Source organism: Malus sylvestris, chromosome 5, assembly GCF_916048215.2.
Source record: "Malus sylvestris chromosome 5, drMalSylv7.2, whole genome shotgun sequence".
Lineage (NCBI taxonomy): Eukaryota > Viridiplantae > Streptophyta > Magnoliopsida > Rosales > Rosaceae > Malus > Malus sylvestris.
In genome coordinates, this window is record NC_062264.1 from 27985610 (window position 1) to 28001747 (window position 16138).

General features: G+C 36.9%; 3 protein-coding genes and 1 long non-coding RNA gene across 4 annotated transcripts; 2 read left to right on the forward strand and 2 right to left on the reverse strand.

Moving 5' to 3' along the window:
- Window positions 1-2953: 2953 nt before the first annotated feature.
- Window positions 2954-5732, forward strand: LOC126624269 (probable sodium/metabolite cotransporter BASS3, chloroplastic). The gene is made up of 5 exons (XM_050293304.1): window positions 2954-3537; window positions 3938-4033; window positions 4150-4456; window positions 4551-4798; window positions 5185-5732. The coding sequence occupies exons 1-5, from the start codon at window positions 3137-3139 to the stop codon at window positions 5420-5422; spliced, it is 1290 nt and encodes a 429-aa protein (XP_050149261.1). The 5' UTR covers window positions 2954-3136; the 3' UTR covers window positions 5423-5732.
- Window positions 5733-6198: 466 nt separating this feature from the next.
- Window positions 6199-7162, forward strand: LOC126624753 (uncharacterized). The gene is made up of 4 exons (XR_007624211.1): window positions 6199-6398; window positions 6482-6607; window positions 6727-6785; window positions 6881-7162. It is a non-coding gene; the product is annotated as an uncharacterized LOC126624753 (long non-coding RNA).
- A 580-nt stretch (window positions 7163-7742) lies between these two features.
- On the reverse strand, window positions 7743-8736 carry LOC126623611 (transcription factor IBH1-like). Its single transcript, XM_050292557.1, has one exon. The coding sequence runs from the start codon at window positions 8626-8628 to the stop codon at window positions 8122-8124; it is 507 nt and encodes a 168-aa protein (XP_050148514.1). The 5' UTR covers window positions 8629-8736; the 3' UTR covers window positions 7743-8121.
- Window positions 8737-14142: 5406 nt separating this feature from the next.
- On the reverse strand, window positions 14143-14616 carry LOC126622701 (transcription factor IBH1-like). Its single transcript, XM_050291442.1, has one exon. It carries the CDS (start codon window positions 14614-14616, stop codon window positions 14143-14145), a length of 474 nt encoding a protein of 157 aa, XP_050147399.1.
- Between the last annotated feature and the right edge of the window lie 1522 nt (window positions 14617-16138).

Sequence of the window (16138 nt, forward strand, 5' to 3'; positions counted from 1 at the left end):
ATCGAACCAAACATGCTGTAATATTGGAGAGATTACATCGTTTTTGAGCTATTATGGTTCGATTGTGATTTGAAATTTGGATAAACTGCTATGTGTGGTTTGACTTGTGGTTTGAAACCTAAAATCGGACCGAACTAAATTGTACCCAACGCTAGTGAGTCTTACTCTTTTGTAGTGACCAAAAAAACCTTCTTAAATGCATTAACTCCGTTTCTTCTCCATCTTTAATGTTAAAGACCAATGACCTTTTTCACATAAAAAACTCAGTTGATCTTGAGTTTGAAGTTACAACCACCCAAATCAACTGACAAAAAATTATGTTATATCTTTGATTAAAATTTATGTCACTTGAAAGGATTATTTTGAGTTTGGCCCGATTCTGTCTAGTTGCATGATTGCAAGATATTTCTTGTTGGTTTTTTATTTTTTTATTTTTTATTTTTTATTTTTTACTTTTATTTTGTCCATCGTATTCATAGTAGGTCTAAAATTATTTTGAACTTGAAAAAGGGCGAGTAGGAGTTATTTTAGAATTCAAAGTCAGAATAAGATCCCTAACTATGATGGAATGTATTATTTCTCTTTCGTTCTCACTCGTCACATTGAAGAATGAAGAGATTCTATGACGAGCGGGGAAGATAGAGATACATCTCCATTAAACGAGAGTTTTCCTTGAGTAAAGGAGTACATAGTACGTGCCTTTTTACGCCCTTGGTTCTAATCTTATAGCGATTAATAATGGGAAATGCTAGGAAGAATATATTTTAAAACCAAATTTGGTAAACCATATGATATAACAATAAAGTAAAACTTCACAATTTAAAGAATTTAAAAAAGAAGACCAACTGTGAACTACCGCATCATGGCAATACATGTAATTTATTCTCTTAATATGGGAGTGAAATTTTGGTCTCTAATGGTGGTGAGTGAGTGTGACTAGTGGGCCAATGAAGTAGCATTTTGTTAACGTTGGGCCGATTTAGGCCTACCCAAGGACACGAGCCTGAGGAAAAATCAGGAAGCTGAAGGCCTCAAAAGAGGCCTAGTATGGGACATGAAGGCAATCGGGGCAGTGCTCGGCAAGGCAAGGCAGAGTAACTGAGGTTTGAGCATGACACTCAGGCCACCTATGCCTTAAAAGACGTGCCAACCGACTGCTAAAACATCACTTCGCCGACAAAGGTCAGGCCAAGTATGTGAAAAGTTGTCAGTAAGCTAGGACAAATAGTTGGCACATTAAGTGCTGTTTTGAAAGGTCTCAAGGGTGAAAGCCCTATATAAGGGGGTAGAGACCTCTATTGTGGGGGTTTGATGAATAAAAAAGAATAAAGTGAATGTATTAACTGAGCGCCATTTAATCTTGAAATCTATATATTGAGAGCAACACAGTGAATGTAGCCCGATTTTGAGGATAAAACAACTTACATTTTTGAGTTCATTTAATTTCAATTCTTCTCTGTAGCCCATCTTGTATTATTTAATTAAGTTTGTTAACATTACCACTTTGAGTTTTAGAAGGAACAAACACGCAGCTTTACAAACCTGAAATTCTTAGGAAAACGAAACCGAACGTGGCCATGTTATGTAGTTGCGATGCATGAACATGCGAGCCCTTGATTGCAGTGAGATTTCAGAAGACCGTTGTCGGATTTGCATGCTTCTTTGTCCAATTTCAGATGCCACTCTTGGCTCTTGGTGTGTGCTTTTGCTTCAGCACTAGAGCTTGCTTTTTTGGTTTATTACCAATCTTTCTATGTAGTTTCATGATTTCCAAAACTTCCCCGTACCAATTGCCAACGTAACAAAAACAAAAAGGTTTCAAGTCCTATCCAATATATTGATAGGTTTACAACTTTACACTAATCACGTATTGTTTGCTAACTTGCAATTCAAGAACTAATTACAATAACATTATGTCATGTAAATTTCTAATAAATAGATTTGATTTAATGAAAGGGTAATGCTAGAGAGATTAATTTTTTCATGATAATGCTAGGAAGATTAAATTTGTAAACAAAATTTGCAAACTAAATTATGTGGAAGTTGATAATTGGATTATTACTTAAGCGTTTATAAACATGCGTATTCCTATTGGTGACACATCCTTTAATTTGCAAAAATGTTTACAAATTTAGTCTCCCTAGCATTACCTAATTTTTAAAACCAAATTTGCAAACTAAATGATGTGGTTGTAAATGATTGGGTTATTAATTAAGTGTCGATTAACGTGTTTGTTTATTATTGGTGACACATCATTTGGTTTGCAAATTTGATTTTAAAATTTGGTCTCCCGAACATTATCCTTAATGAAAACCTAACCATTCCCAAATCATGCATGTAAGTATTAAATTTTTATTTACTGATAGATTCATATACGAGTCATGTATCCAGTTACCCTTATTCAAGATTTCTCAGATATTTTCTCTAAATATCACTGTTATCGAGATGCTTGACAAAATATTTGAAGGAAACTTATGCAAGGTAGGTAGTCAAAAGCAAGTAGCCAAAGTGATATGCAAACTTCATCCTGCACCAAAAATGAGAAGTTCTTGAATACACTAGTACTTCTACATGTTACATTCATTGATTTGAACATAACAAGTTCTTTTGACCACTCACCCCTTAAAGCAGTATTCTATAGCATCGAATCATGTTAGTGCTATCATATTCAACATTGTTATCCTTTTTCTTTTGTTTGATTGTAATCATGGTGTAGTTATAGTTGGAATTGAAAGAGACGCATGTTAAAACTCATAAAACAATAGAACGCTGGTCCCCAACCGGAAAATGTAGAAAGATCGCAGACAGTCTTTATAATTACAACAAAAACAAAGGGTATTTCTGCAAAAATCAAATTAAATTTCCCATCTTTTGGACCCGCCACGTTATCCCATCACGGACCGTCCATTTCTACGACCCCAAATAGCAACCCACTTTCAGAGACCCATACAAAACTAGCAACTCTGTCTAACACGCAGCAAAACACTCCCACCTTTCTTCTCTCTGTTTTGCCAATCGAATTTTAAAGAAAATCCATTCGGTCTATCACTTCATCTCTTCCCAACACCACCCAATTCCTCGCCGGAAACAACTGTTATCCGGCGGAGAAATCCCCTTTCACCGCCGACCCATTGCCATGTCCACCACTCCTATCTCCTATCCAATAACCTCAAGACCCTTCCTTTCTCTCACACCCGCCACCGCAGCCTCAAAACTCTTTGCAAACCCGAATTACCACACCCAAAGCTCTGTCTTTTCCTCCTCTTCGTCTTCCTCCAGTCATTTCCCCAAAAGGGTATTCAGAAATGGGGTTTCTCTGTCGATAAGAGCTTGCTCGACGTCGCCGTTTATCGGCAGAGTCGGGTCGCAGAGGAGGGAAGGCAACGCGTCGATGCTGTCGTTTGGGATAAACCCATCAGCTCAAATATCCAAAGGGGCTTCCGACGGCTCGTCGTCTCAGGTCTTATCTGCAATGCTTCCTTTCGTCGTTGCTGCTACCGCCATTGCTGCTCTGGCTCAGCCGTCAACGTTCACTTGGTAAGTTCTGCTTTTCTTGAATTTTTATTGGGTTTTGAATGGTCGCATGTCGAGTTCTTGTGGAATTAGCAACTGGGATTCTGTTTTTTTTTTTAGTTTATAGCAAGTCCAGTCCAAGTTGGCTTATTTTATGTATGGATACTTTGTTTTTGCTGGGATAATTAAGGATTAAATTTATAAATTAATACTATTTGCGGATACCCTTTCGTATAGATTAATCTAAAGTCATTATCTTTAATCCTGGATCATTTTAGTCAACTCTTAACTTCAGAGATTTTGGTTTAGGAAAATTTTAAAGCTCATGAGCTGGGACTGCTTGCATGTGTTTGATTATAGGCACATGAGAGTCTAATTTTTTGTTAATTTAGTTTAGCAATGTATTAACTCAAAATTAATACAGGGTATCCAAGGATTTATATGCCCCTGCTCTTGGTGGGATCATGCTGTCAATTGGAATCAAACTTTCGATTGATGATTTTGCTCTTGCATTCAAAAGGTAATATCTTTGTTCAGCATTTTGTATATATTCTTCTTACTGTCATTTATTTATCCTAATCTGTCAGTGAGGTTTTGAGTGTGCTTCCAATACTCTTTACTTCTCATCTTTTGCAGACCTTTACCACTCTCTGTTGGGTTTATCGCGCAGTATGTGCTGAAACCGCTACTTGGGGTACTAATTGCAAACGCATTTGGCGTGCCGAGGATGTTCTACGCTGGCTTTGTTCTCACCGCTTGTGTTTCAGGGGCTCAGCTATCTAGCTACGCTAGTTTCTTGAGCAAAGGAGATGTGGCCTTGAGCATTCTCCTTACCAGCACCACCACCATTGCTTCCGTGATTGCAACGCCGTTACTAACTGGCCTTTTAATCGGTTCTGTTGTTCCGGTTGATGCTGTTGCCATGTCAAAGTCAATATTGCAGGTAATTGGGAGCTTAGTGATACAGGCGATTTGGCTCTGGCTTTATTTTTTATGCTCAATGTACATTTCATTGACATTGTTATTTTGCATGTTAGGTGGTTCTTGTTCCAGTTACAATTGGTCTTGTGCTCAATACTTATGCAAAACCGGTAGTCAATTTCCTTCGACCAGTGATGCCAGTTGTTGCTATGATTTGCACTTCATTGTGCATTGGTAGTCCTCTTGCAATTAATCGGAGTCAAATTCTATCCGTAGAAGGTTTCCGGTTGATATTTCCAGTCATAGCATTTCACGCTGTGGCCTTTACACTTGGATACTGGGTATCCAAATCTCCAGGTTTGAGGTAAATGTTCCTTTGTCATGGAATGTTAAAGTACATGCTTGGAAGTCATGTCTTGTCCGCTGTGAGGAAGAACTGTGAGCCGTTGGCAAAATATGATAATTAGCAACCTTTGTTGCCGTTGCCCTTGTTTTTCACTTTGATTCCTCATGTTTCTGTGGATGTCCATAGTTAGGTGTTTATCTTTCACCCTTGATAATCTTGCAAATAGCTTACATGTTCGTTGCATCCCCAGTCTCAGATAGCAAGTATCTATGAAAACTTGTCTGTTGATAGTTCCTAGGAGAGTCATTAAGCTCACTTGGTTCTAAGAAATTTTAAAGCCGAGGTCAGGAGCATTTTTATATCCCCATGTTCACGTATATATAATGTTATTGTTGTCACCACAGGCAAGAAGAAGAAGTTAGCAGGACACTTTCCTTATGCACAGGAATGCAGAGTTCCACTTTGGCAGGGCTCCTTGCAAGCCAGTTCCTTGGGAGCAGCCAGGCCGTTCCTCCAGCATGTTCAGTTGTTGCCATGGCCATCATGGGCCTTTTTCTTGCATCTTTCTGGGGCACAGGCTCTCGAATCAGAGACCTGCTATCCCTACTAACGCCTCAGACAGGTTCTCCAATGAAGGCGTAGCAATGAAAACAACAATCAGGGAACTCACGGGGCATATATAATGCTAATTTAGTACACACTGATGGTTGGGGTTACTTACGCAGAACATTACAAGGACGGTACAATAAAAGAGATGATCCCGGCGGTCATGTTGAACCACCTTAACCGGTTTGGAAAGCAACTACTGCATACAGAGAGGATTGGGAATCGAATATAGACGACGAGAAAACATAGTTTAGGATAGAGTTGTAAAGTTGTGAAGCTTTTTATACTATCATGTGTATATTTATGTTGTTACCTTGTAAGTAATGATAAAGGTATACAAATGTCATCCTCTCTCTCTCTCTCTCTCTCTCTCTCTCTCTCTCTCTCTCTCTCTCTCTCTCCGTGAAGCTCATCAGGATTTTGAAAGGCTTCGGCTAGTAAGCTCATCAGGCCCAACATAGATAAGACTTTTTATGGGCTGACTACGGAATGATGCTTGTTAGTTGTGATCTCGTGAATGGCAAGAGTTTGCTGTTTGCATCACTCTCGAGTCACGGACTATTCCTTATAAAATTGACAAATACCAGTTAGTAAAGGTCTCTTTGTCAATCTAACGGCAAAGCGGACCTTTCCGTTTTTAAAGTAGAACTCTCCATTGGGACAGCAAATAAGACCTTTTTCCTTCGTTTTTTTTTTTTTTTTTTTTTAATTATAAAAAACTTAACCTTCTAGATATAGAGAAACAAAACATAGCGGAAGTGACATCAATCCGGCATCCATGAAAACAAAACGTTTTTATAATCATGTGCGCCTGATTTTATGAACTGTGCAGAGAAGTATGTGAAATTTTTGTGTAAGTCCGTACTTAAAGAATGTAAAGAAGATATGCAATTTATGGCTGAAAAATATGTTAAAAGTTGTGTGGGTCGTCTAGAAATTGTCAGATCAACGCCGTTGAAACGGGTTACATATACAGAAGCTGTGGATTTGCTAGTTGAGGCTGTCAAAGATGGTAAGAAGTTCGAGAACCATGTGGAATGGGGGATTGATACTGATTAAAGTGAGTTCAATGATTTTTCCTTTTCTTTCGTGCAGATACTTGACGAGGAGAACTTTAAGCAGCCGGTTATTGTTTACAACTATCCGAAAAAGACCAAAGCCTTCTATAGGCTCAATGAAGACGGTGAGACAGTGTTTGCTATGGATGTCGTCGTCCCAAAAGTAAGGCATTTTCCTCTGAAAGGTTTTTCCTTTAATTTTAATACGTGCTATTCTGTACATGTACATTGGCATCGTGCATCTTTTCAGCACGTAAATGTTTGTGTTTTTCATGTTTTCAGGTTGGATAGTTGATCGGTGGAACCCCAAGGGAAGAGTGTTACGGTGTTCTAAAGGAAAGGTATGACAACGTACGTGTACTACATATGCATTTTCATCTTGTCTTTATTTATTAGTGACATGATCGATTATCTGAAAATTCTTGTGGGATTGTAGGATTCTGGAGATGGAACGGCACGTCGAGGATTATCAATCGTACCTAGACTTGCGGCGCTTTGGGGCTATTAAGCATAGCGGCTTTGATTTAGGGTTTGAACGGATGGTTATGTTTGCCACTGGGCTTGACAACATTAGAGATTGCATTTCCTACCCTAGAGATCGAGGAAGAGAAGATCCTTAAATTATAGGCGGTTGATGTATATAATTAGGGATACATTCGAGTAAGTCCTGTTTGACATATTATTCAGAGAAACATATATAGAACAAAGGATTTGTGTTTGCCTCGTGAAGCATCTATACTTGCTGTGGAATTTCACTTATAGCATTGTGTTTGCTTAAAATGCTAAGATTAAATTTGCGCTTTCATTTTTCATTCATTTCTTGCTATATATGGACAAAGGAGGAGTGAAGTCTTCAGTGGTGTCCATAGACTATATTCTTGTGGCCTCTAGTTTTTCTCAAATTAAATTGGATAACCTGCATAGGCTTTAAACTACTGGATCTGCAAGCTTTTGGTTGCTAGTTCTTGACCTTTGCAAAAGAAGCTAGAGCCAGCATAAGATAAAAATAAAGATAATTCTCATATTATATATTTTCATAGAACTGCACCAAGGAAGTAACTGAAAAACAAAATATTTTCATGATCATGTTTGTAGGTAATATTTTTTATATTTTTCCTTGTTAGTTGTCGACTTGCCTCTCGAGGGTTTTCTGGTTTCCTGAAATTATTAAAGTTATGGCATGCCAATTTGTGATTCTACATTCAAAGAATTAGCTTTATCTTCAAGAGCAAGCAATCCAAGATTGAGGAGAAAAAGAACATATGTGGGTAATATATATATATATATATATAATGTACTAATGCGGAGCCTCATATATATATATCTCTGTCTGTTACTTAAAACAAGTGGATAAAGCTTTCATAAAATTAGATGGAGAAATATGAGTCTCCGTTTCTCTCTCTCTCTCTCTCTCTCTCTCTCTCTCCTCACGAGAGAGACACTACACACATGCAGACAACAAATATACACCTCTTTAAAGATTTGACGCTATATGGATGCATTACAATTTTTTTCTTCATTTTACTTTGCTTCTATGCAACTTAATTAATTTATTTTTCAGGCCATATATTGTTGCCTTTTTTTTGTGTGTGATTGAAACTGTTGTTATATATATATATATATATATATATATATTATATAAATCAATCCAAAATTATTAACAACATATATAGCTGATCAAACAGCAGAACAGATATCTGCAATCTTTTCCATCACCTTTACCTGAGTCTTGAGACACTTTATATAATGCGCAGCCTCATCCAACATGCTGCAAATATCCATGGCTTCCCCACCTGGTACAAACTTCCGAAGCTCGTCCGCCTCACAAATAGTACCGATCTCTTCCTCATCATCACACTTCTTCATCTTCATCCTCTTCTTACTATTGTCGGTTCTTCTGGCTGAACAATTATAAATCTGCGAACCCTTGTGGCTTCGATTAATCTTCGTAAGCAAAGTGCGACTCCAAGCTCTTCTAGTCCCAACTGCTGAGGCCATGGCAGCATCAGCAGCATTCTTAACACTCAAATATCTTCTACACATCTCCATAGGAGAAGGTATATTTGTTGATGATGATATAGATCTTTGCCTATTAATTCTCTGCAAGGCTTGAAGAAAACCTTTTGTGAACCTAGATTTAAAAGTGGTATATTTAGACCTCAAAGACAAGCGCTTCGGATTCATGGTGTGGAATTGGGTTTTGCTCTTAGAGGGATGGACCAAAAGACTAATAAAAGATGGAAAATATATAAATTTTATTCTGACAGAGGGTCCTCTTGTTCCAAATCCCACAACTCACAAGGACAAAAGGAGAATCAAATTCTGACACAAATGTCAATGCACGTTTTACTTTTCATCTATCATTATTAATTTTTTATATTAATTTTTTTAAATTCATATAATTTGAAAGTAGAAAATTAAGAAAGATGTATAAGAAGTAAAAATAAGTGTGTGAATAGTTTTACTTTTTTTATTTCATGATACAATTGATATTTGGAAAGGGGATTTAAATTTGAAACTTCAAATATAAAAAATAATGTTCATAATAAATTGAACTACAAACTCTTTAGAAGAATCAAATTCTTTAATATACTACAAATAATGCATTAATTATTCATGGGGGCTTCTTCTAGCTAGTAGTTGGGGTTTTTGCTTTTTGGTAAACAGTAGCTTGGGGGTTTAGGCGGTGAAAAGTGCGTTTTGTGGGGTTGCTATAAGGGCCAACTACCATATGAGAGCACATGGTTGCAATACCCACTTGGATTAATTGTGGGGCCTTAATTTCTCATTTCGTCTCTTTGTTTTGTTTTTTTTTTTTATATGAACCTTTCCTAGTAAATCGTTGTATGCATGCTTACGACAACTTTGCAATATTTTAAATTTGTATTTTCTGGTCACCAGTGACCAAATGGCGAAGGCAGAGGGTGAGGATGGGGTGACGATCATGCCATGTTCTAGTAAACAAGATCAAACTACGTCCTGTCATCAGGAAAGCTGTTAGTTTTTATGCTTTGAAGTGTTTTAAAATATTCACTCTTATACTTAAAGTCTAATATGCGATATTACCATATCTCAATATGCAATGTTATAGAGTTCAAATTCTCTATTGGTATATATGTTTAGTTTTTATTTTGAGTTTCCATGATCTTTTGACTCTAAATCCTGAATCTAAAACATTTAACTACTTCGAACATACAAATTAAACATATCATACTAAGAGCTTGTAAGTATTTACAAAATATTCACGTACCCTAAGCATGTAAAATCGAATATGCGATATTTTTCTCTCTCAATATACTAGTATATATTGTACAAAGAAGAAGAAAAACATTTTCATTTTTCATTGGGCAGGGTGGTGTGTTGAAGGATCACATGGGTCCAAAGTTTCGTTCCAAAGTTCTCCAAACCCCCAAATGCGCATGTTTATGGCTCCAATAAGGATCAATTGTAGGAAAAAAAATTAAATAAGTCTTGCACGAATGTAGGAAAATTACAGCTTGAATCTTATAAGATCGTTATGTAAGTAAGAAGGTTACCTTTGCACTGTAAAAACTACTAACAGTGCATGCCACTTCAACCCCAGCATGCATCGATCTTTCTATTACATAATCTTGGAGAATGAAGAAAATATATGTAGTTTTTAGTTCCCCTTGAAAGTGATGTTAATATTTTGATAGGGCAATTTTTTTTGGGTAAATTACATTTTACCCCCTCAGGTTTGGGGTGGATTTTAATTCTTTACAACAGCTTTAAAACATTTCACTTTCATACCTTACCTACTATTTTATTTCAATATGGTACATTTGTTACATTTTCCATCCATTAATCCATTAAGAGCTGACGTGGCTGTCACATTTGTGCCATATGGCTACTACATGTGTGCCACGTGACAAAAAAAATATTATTTTAATTTTTCTTTTTGAAAAAAACCTGAATCTTCTCAACAACAAAAAAAAAAAGAAAAAAAAAAGAAAAACGCATAACCCACCCCACCTTCCCCGCAACCCCTCCCCACCCCTCTTCTCCCTCCCGAGCCTCCCAACCACCTCCCTCTCCTCCACTCTCTTCACCTCCCCTCCTTCGACCCGGAGTCCCTCCAACCACTAGAATCCCAACCCCTCAACTCATCCACCTTCTCCCTCCAGCTCCACCCCCGCGACGCCCTTTTCAATTCCTAGCACAAGGACTACAAATCCCTCACCCTCACCAAACTCGGCCCGAGTGAACTTGCTCCACACCAAGCTCCAGATGGCACTCCAGGGGATAAAAAGAGGTGATCTCGAGCCCATGCACGTTTAGATCCAACCCCAGGACCTCTCCACCCCGTTGTCTCCTGCGTTAGCCAGGGCAGCGACGAGTACTTCTACCGGATCGGCGTCAGGACTCTGGCGAAGTCGATCTACATGGTGCTTGACACCGACAACGACGTCAATGCGGCCCCTGCTCCGATTGCTACTAGCAATCTAACCCGTTTTTTAATCCGGCCAGATCTTCCACCTACAACCAGCTCTCAGGCTCGATTAAAAAAATCACGTTGGGATGCGAACACGATAATGAGGGATTAGGTGAAGAGAGTGGAGAAGAGGGAGGTGGTTGGGAGGCTCGGCTCGGGAGGGAGAAGAAGAGTGGGGAGGGGTTGCGGGGAAGGTGTGGTGGGTTTTGAGTTTTTTAGTATTTTTTTTTTTTGAGAAGATTCAGGTTTTTTTTTAATTAAAAAATAATTTTTTTGCCATGTGGCACACATGTGGCAGCCATGTGGTACAAATGTAGCAGCCACGTCAGCTCTTAACAGATCAATGAATGAAAAATGTAACGAAGGTACTATATTGAAATAAAATAGTAGAGGAAGTATGAAAGTAAAATGTTTTAAAGATATTATAAGGAATTGAAATCGAAATTTTAATTTATCCATTTTTTTTTCAACGGATAATTTTAAATTATTTCTCTTCAAACTGACAGATATGCATGCATGCCAAAACGCACGCTTGATTGGAGGTCATCAACCAAAAGAATCCACTACTGCACTTGATCAGTAGCAAAATACGAACATGGGTGGGCCCATTTTTTCCTATACTTAACCTTCGCCAAAGTTCTAGAATTAGACTATTTAACTAACTCATAATTAGGCTTAGTATTTTCAAAGTAAGTTGGATCAGCATGTGCCTACCTCTAAATTAATTAATTAATGGAATTGTCTGGACCAGTAATATGCAGGCTGACTCAGTGTTTGGTGTGTGCATCCTCATCCTCGTTAAGCATATATACGATTTTATTTTATTTTTATGTTGCACTTATATATATATATATACACACATGTGTGTGTATGTGGCCGCGCGCATTAGGTTGACATACTGCCTAGATTAGTTTTGCATGGATATATATATAGAGTACAAGATTTCGATTTTATTTTTGTGCTGGTCATGCTGGGCGCTAGGAAATATAAATAAGTAAATAATTTAGAAATCCGAACAATGTTTAGTGAACCCAACTTCGTATCTGATCGTTTTTTAAACCTGCACTGCAGGTTTGATATTTCGAAATCCGAAAATTCTTTAGAAAGTCTTGAGGGAAATCTAGTTGGTAGAGTAAACCTGCTTAAAGGAATGTTCATGTAATGAATGAACCTCTTTATTTGGTTATATAAAACCAAAAACTAGAACAATAAAAAGAGAAAGACAAAGAAAATGGCCATTTCAATTAACGGACCTCTTTTGCAGGTTACAAGTTCTAGAAAACCGGTTTTGCAAATTAGTTGATTTGTGGAGAACATGTATTTTAGGTTCTACATAACCAATTAATTGGTTGAACATAGTCAACCTCTGTCTTAGGTTTATAATTCTAATAAATCTATTAATTATGTAGTTATGTAGTTCACTTGATTATAATGAACCTGTGGTTTAGATTTTGAAGAGTTAATAAACCTGACATGTAGCCATGGAGGAGAAATTGAATATAGTGAACCTGTTCTGCAGGTTTATATTCAATTATTTGGTGAACGTGAAGGTTTATCCAGAACAATAACCGAAACCCTACAGTATATTTTACATTTTGTCGATAAATGGTAGAGGTTGCTAATCTTAAAAAGCAATATCAAAGTCAAATGATTTAAACCGAAAACTGAAACAACAAAGACCAGGCGAAATATATAGATAGAGATGATCTTTGAGGTAAAACATAAAAGATAGATAATTGGATCGTTAAAATATATTACGGAATAAATCCCAAAAAACTTGTGTCAAAATGTATGTCCAAAACGTGTCCCTGAATCCTATATATTGCTTAGTGGCACCATCTGATACTTAAACCAATCCCTATCAACACAAATCAAACTTGAAATCTCAAGCACACAATGCTTATCATTTTGGTATTTCACACCAAAAAGTACCTCTAAACAAATAATCAAGTTAACCAAGTCTTCTAGGTCCGCTAAATACTAGCCTCCTGATCGAACAATTACTACATATGCGAGACCTCTAGGCTCTAGCTATAACCCCAAACAAAATGTCCTTAGTTACAAGGCAAGAAATTCTTAAATCTAATTGCATACATATAATTAAATCTAAGAAACAATTCCACATGTACACCTAACTATTGCAAGCACACCTGCAGATTCGGTACTACAAATTATCCCCATGGCCGACAATAATATGTAGCCAAATCCAACTGATGTACAATAATCACCAAAGCCTCCCCATCTTATCCGTACTAAACAAAACTTGAGTGTAATATTTCAAAATGGGAAAATTCTATTAAGCTCCGGTGAATCCTACACCACTGAGAATTGTAACCATTACATTTTAATTATTGAACGCTTGACCAAGAATTTAACAACAAAAAGTCCCCGTGTTTAGAATACTCTGGTACTACGTACGTACTTTAAAATTTCTTCAGAACGTTATATTTCTAGTTTTCTACAACCGCATATATACTGGCCCGAGTATATTTTGTTAAGCTTGAACTGTACCCTACTCATCACTTGAACTGCACCCTACTCATCAGTACTCTGATAAGCACCATAAGCCATGCACATATAAGCTTTTTATGTTTTTGTTTTTCTTTCTTTATTTTCAGTTTAGTAAATTACATTAATATTATCCACAAGAAAGACGTGAGTTGCAAATATCTACATAGTGAACATTAACTCTGTGACTACTTTTGGACATATCTAAAAGATTGAATAACTGGACAAAGCAAATCAAGAGTCATGGTTGTTATATACGATAAGGGGATATATCGGATCAGATGATTAACAGGACAACCAATTTCCTGCATATCCTCTTTCTTTTCTTAAAATAAAAAGAAATGTGTACGCATCACATTTTTTCTAAGATCTATCTTGATTGTTTGTGAGAAGAAAAATGCATATTTATTTAAGAAGCTGATCAAAATTTCAGAACTGAAGATTGTGAAACTTAACACAATTAGTTACAAGTAAAAGCACACCGGTCACATATTATACGTACACATACACACACATAAAAATATATAGATTTCTCTATTAACAATATCACATCTCCCAGTAATTTACAGATCAAAGTTCTATATAGTATCAATCTCCTTGTTCACTTTATTTTATTTAATTTTTTGAGATCTATATATACCAACCAGAAAGTGCATAATTATACATACTTTTTTTTTTTTCCTGTAATTGTTTCCAACATTATTCTTTATATCATATATATTAGGAATCAAGATCACTCAAGTAGTAGTAGTAGAGTAAACTTCCACAATTGTCCTCATCACCTTTACCTGTGTGGTAAGGCACTTCATGTAATGAGCCGTCTCCTCCAACAAGCTCCAAGTATCCATGCCTTCACCGCCTGGTACGACCTTCCGCAGCTCATTTACCTTGTTCTGCTGAACTCTTTTCTTAATGGAGTAGTGAGAGCGACTATCAATTGATCTCCTTACAACGCCGCCGTTGCACGCTTTGTTTCGTATCTTCCAGAGCAGCGCCCTACTCCAAGCTCTTCTTCTCCCTACAGCACAAGCCATGGATGCATAAGCAGCAGTCTTGATTTTATGATATCGCCGCCGGATCTCTCTCGGGGAAGACGATATTGATGATGATGATGATGATGATCTTGGGTGGTTTTTGTTTATTCTGATTAGGGCTTTCACCAACCCTTTAGTGAACCTAGATTTCAATGAATTAGGGTTAGGAGAATTCATGGGTCTACATATGTTTGTGGAAAAAAAATTAGGGTTTGTTTAGACAGTTGGGTTGGGGGTACTTGAAAATAGAAAGAGGTGAACTTTTAGGAGGAAAGAGAGACAAATGAACAATATAACAGATTTTCTTCTGACACAAAGGGTCCAGTTTGCTCACAAGCCACCAGGACAAAGAGGAGAGAATTTAAATGGTGTGCTCTGACAACACAGTCTCTCCTCCAAAACCATTCCCCAAACAACAGGAGATCTAGAGAGAGATTATGTGATTGGGCAATTTAAGGAAGAGAGAAAGATGAGAGGGAAAATGAGAATAGGAGAAAGAAAAGATGGAAGATTGCGAAAGAGAATATTGAAAATGGGAGGTGTAAAGAGGAAGGAGACTTGGGGAATAAACCTTTAATATAATAATATAATATTATCAATTAAATATGGGCAAGTGATGGATTGCCTTTGTGAGTAATGAATATATATTTCTCTTAAATCTACTGTGTTTTTTTATTTCTATTAAATTTATTATGTTTTTTTATAATTTACATGAACTTAATATTAATATATTGTCTTTTTGTCAATTTATATATGTGTGTAAAGATAACATTATGTCGCTATGTTCCATATACAAATCAAAGTTTTTTTTTTTTTTTTTTTTTTTTTTTTTTTATCTAGGAGAGAGAATTAAATTGAATAATAGGTTTGTAGCTTCTTTCGTTTTCAGCATAGAGTTTTGGAGGTGAAAAGGGGGCTCCGTGGGGCTACAAAGGACCAACCAGCATATGAGCGCACATGGTTCCATTTACCCACTTGGATTATGGGGCCTTTAATTTTTCTCTTTTCATCTGGTTTTCTTATGCATCTTTCTCCCTAATTTGACGTTTATAACCAACTCATGGTATTATATTCGAATTTGTCTCCCTCTTGGCTCTGTAAGCCAATGACATGATAGTCCATGGTGATGGTAGTTACTAACTAATTATTAGCTAGTGGTGGTTTGAGATGACAGCGATGGCCGGCGGCCGACACCAAATGGTGCATCGATCTGTCACGGTCACTTTAATCTATATTTAAGCCCGATTTATAGCTTCAGTAGTGGAGCATTTTAATTAACCCTAGATTAACAGTATGTCACAGGCATTCTAATTAGAATAAAAAAAAAGTAGTGAACAGTTAGATGGATTCATATGGACCTTCTGCTTGTTTAAAAGTGGATTTGGACCATTTACACAAAGGATTGTTAGTCATCGCTCTAACCAATTGAGCTGTATGAACCACTTTTATGACGAGAGTATTTACTCAAAACTCATATTGTCGGTGTGAGGTCGAGCGTTTTCCGTTGATCATGTGATGAAGTGATGAGATGTATCAGGGTCCATATGACCGTGATCATGCAGCTGCTACCCTAGAGATATCTAGTTCGCCTAATATTCGTGCGGTTGTTTAAAATTTAAAACACGTAATGGTATTAGACGGAATTGATGAATCAAATTTTTTACTGATGTGGGATGAAGTTCCTAATATACTCCTAAAT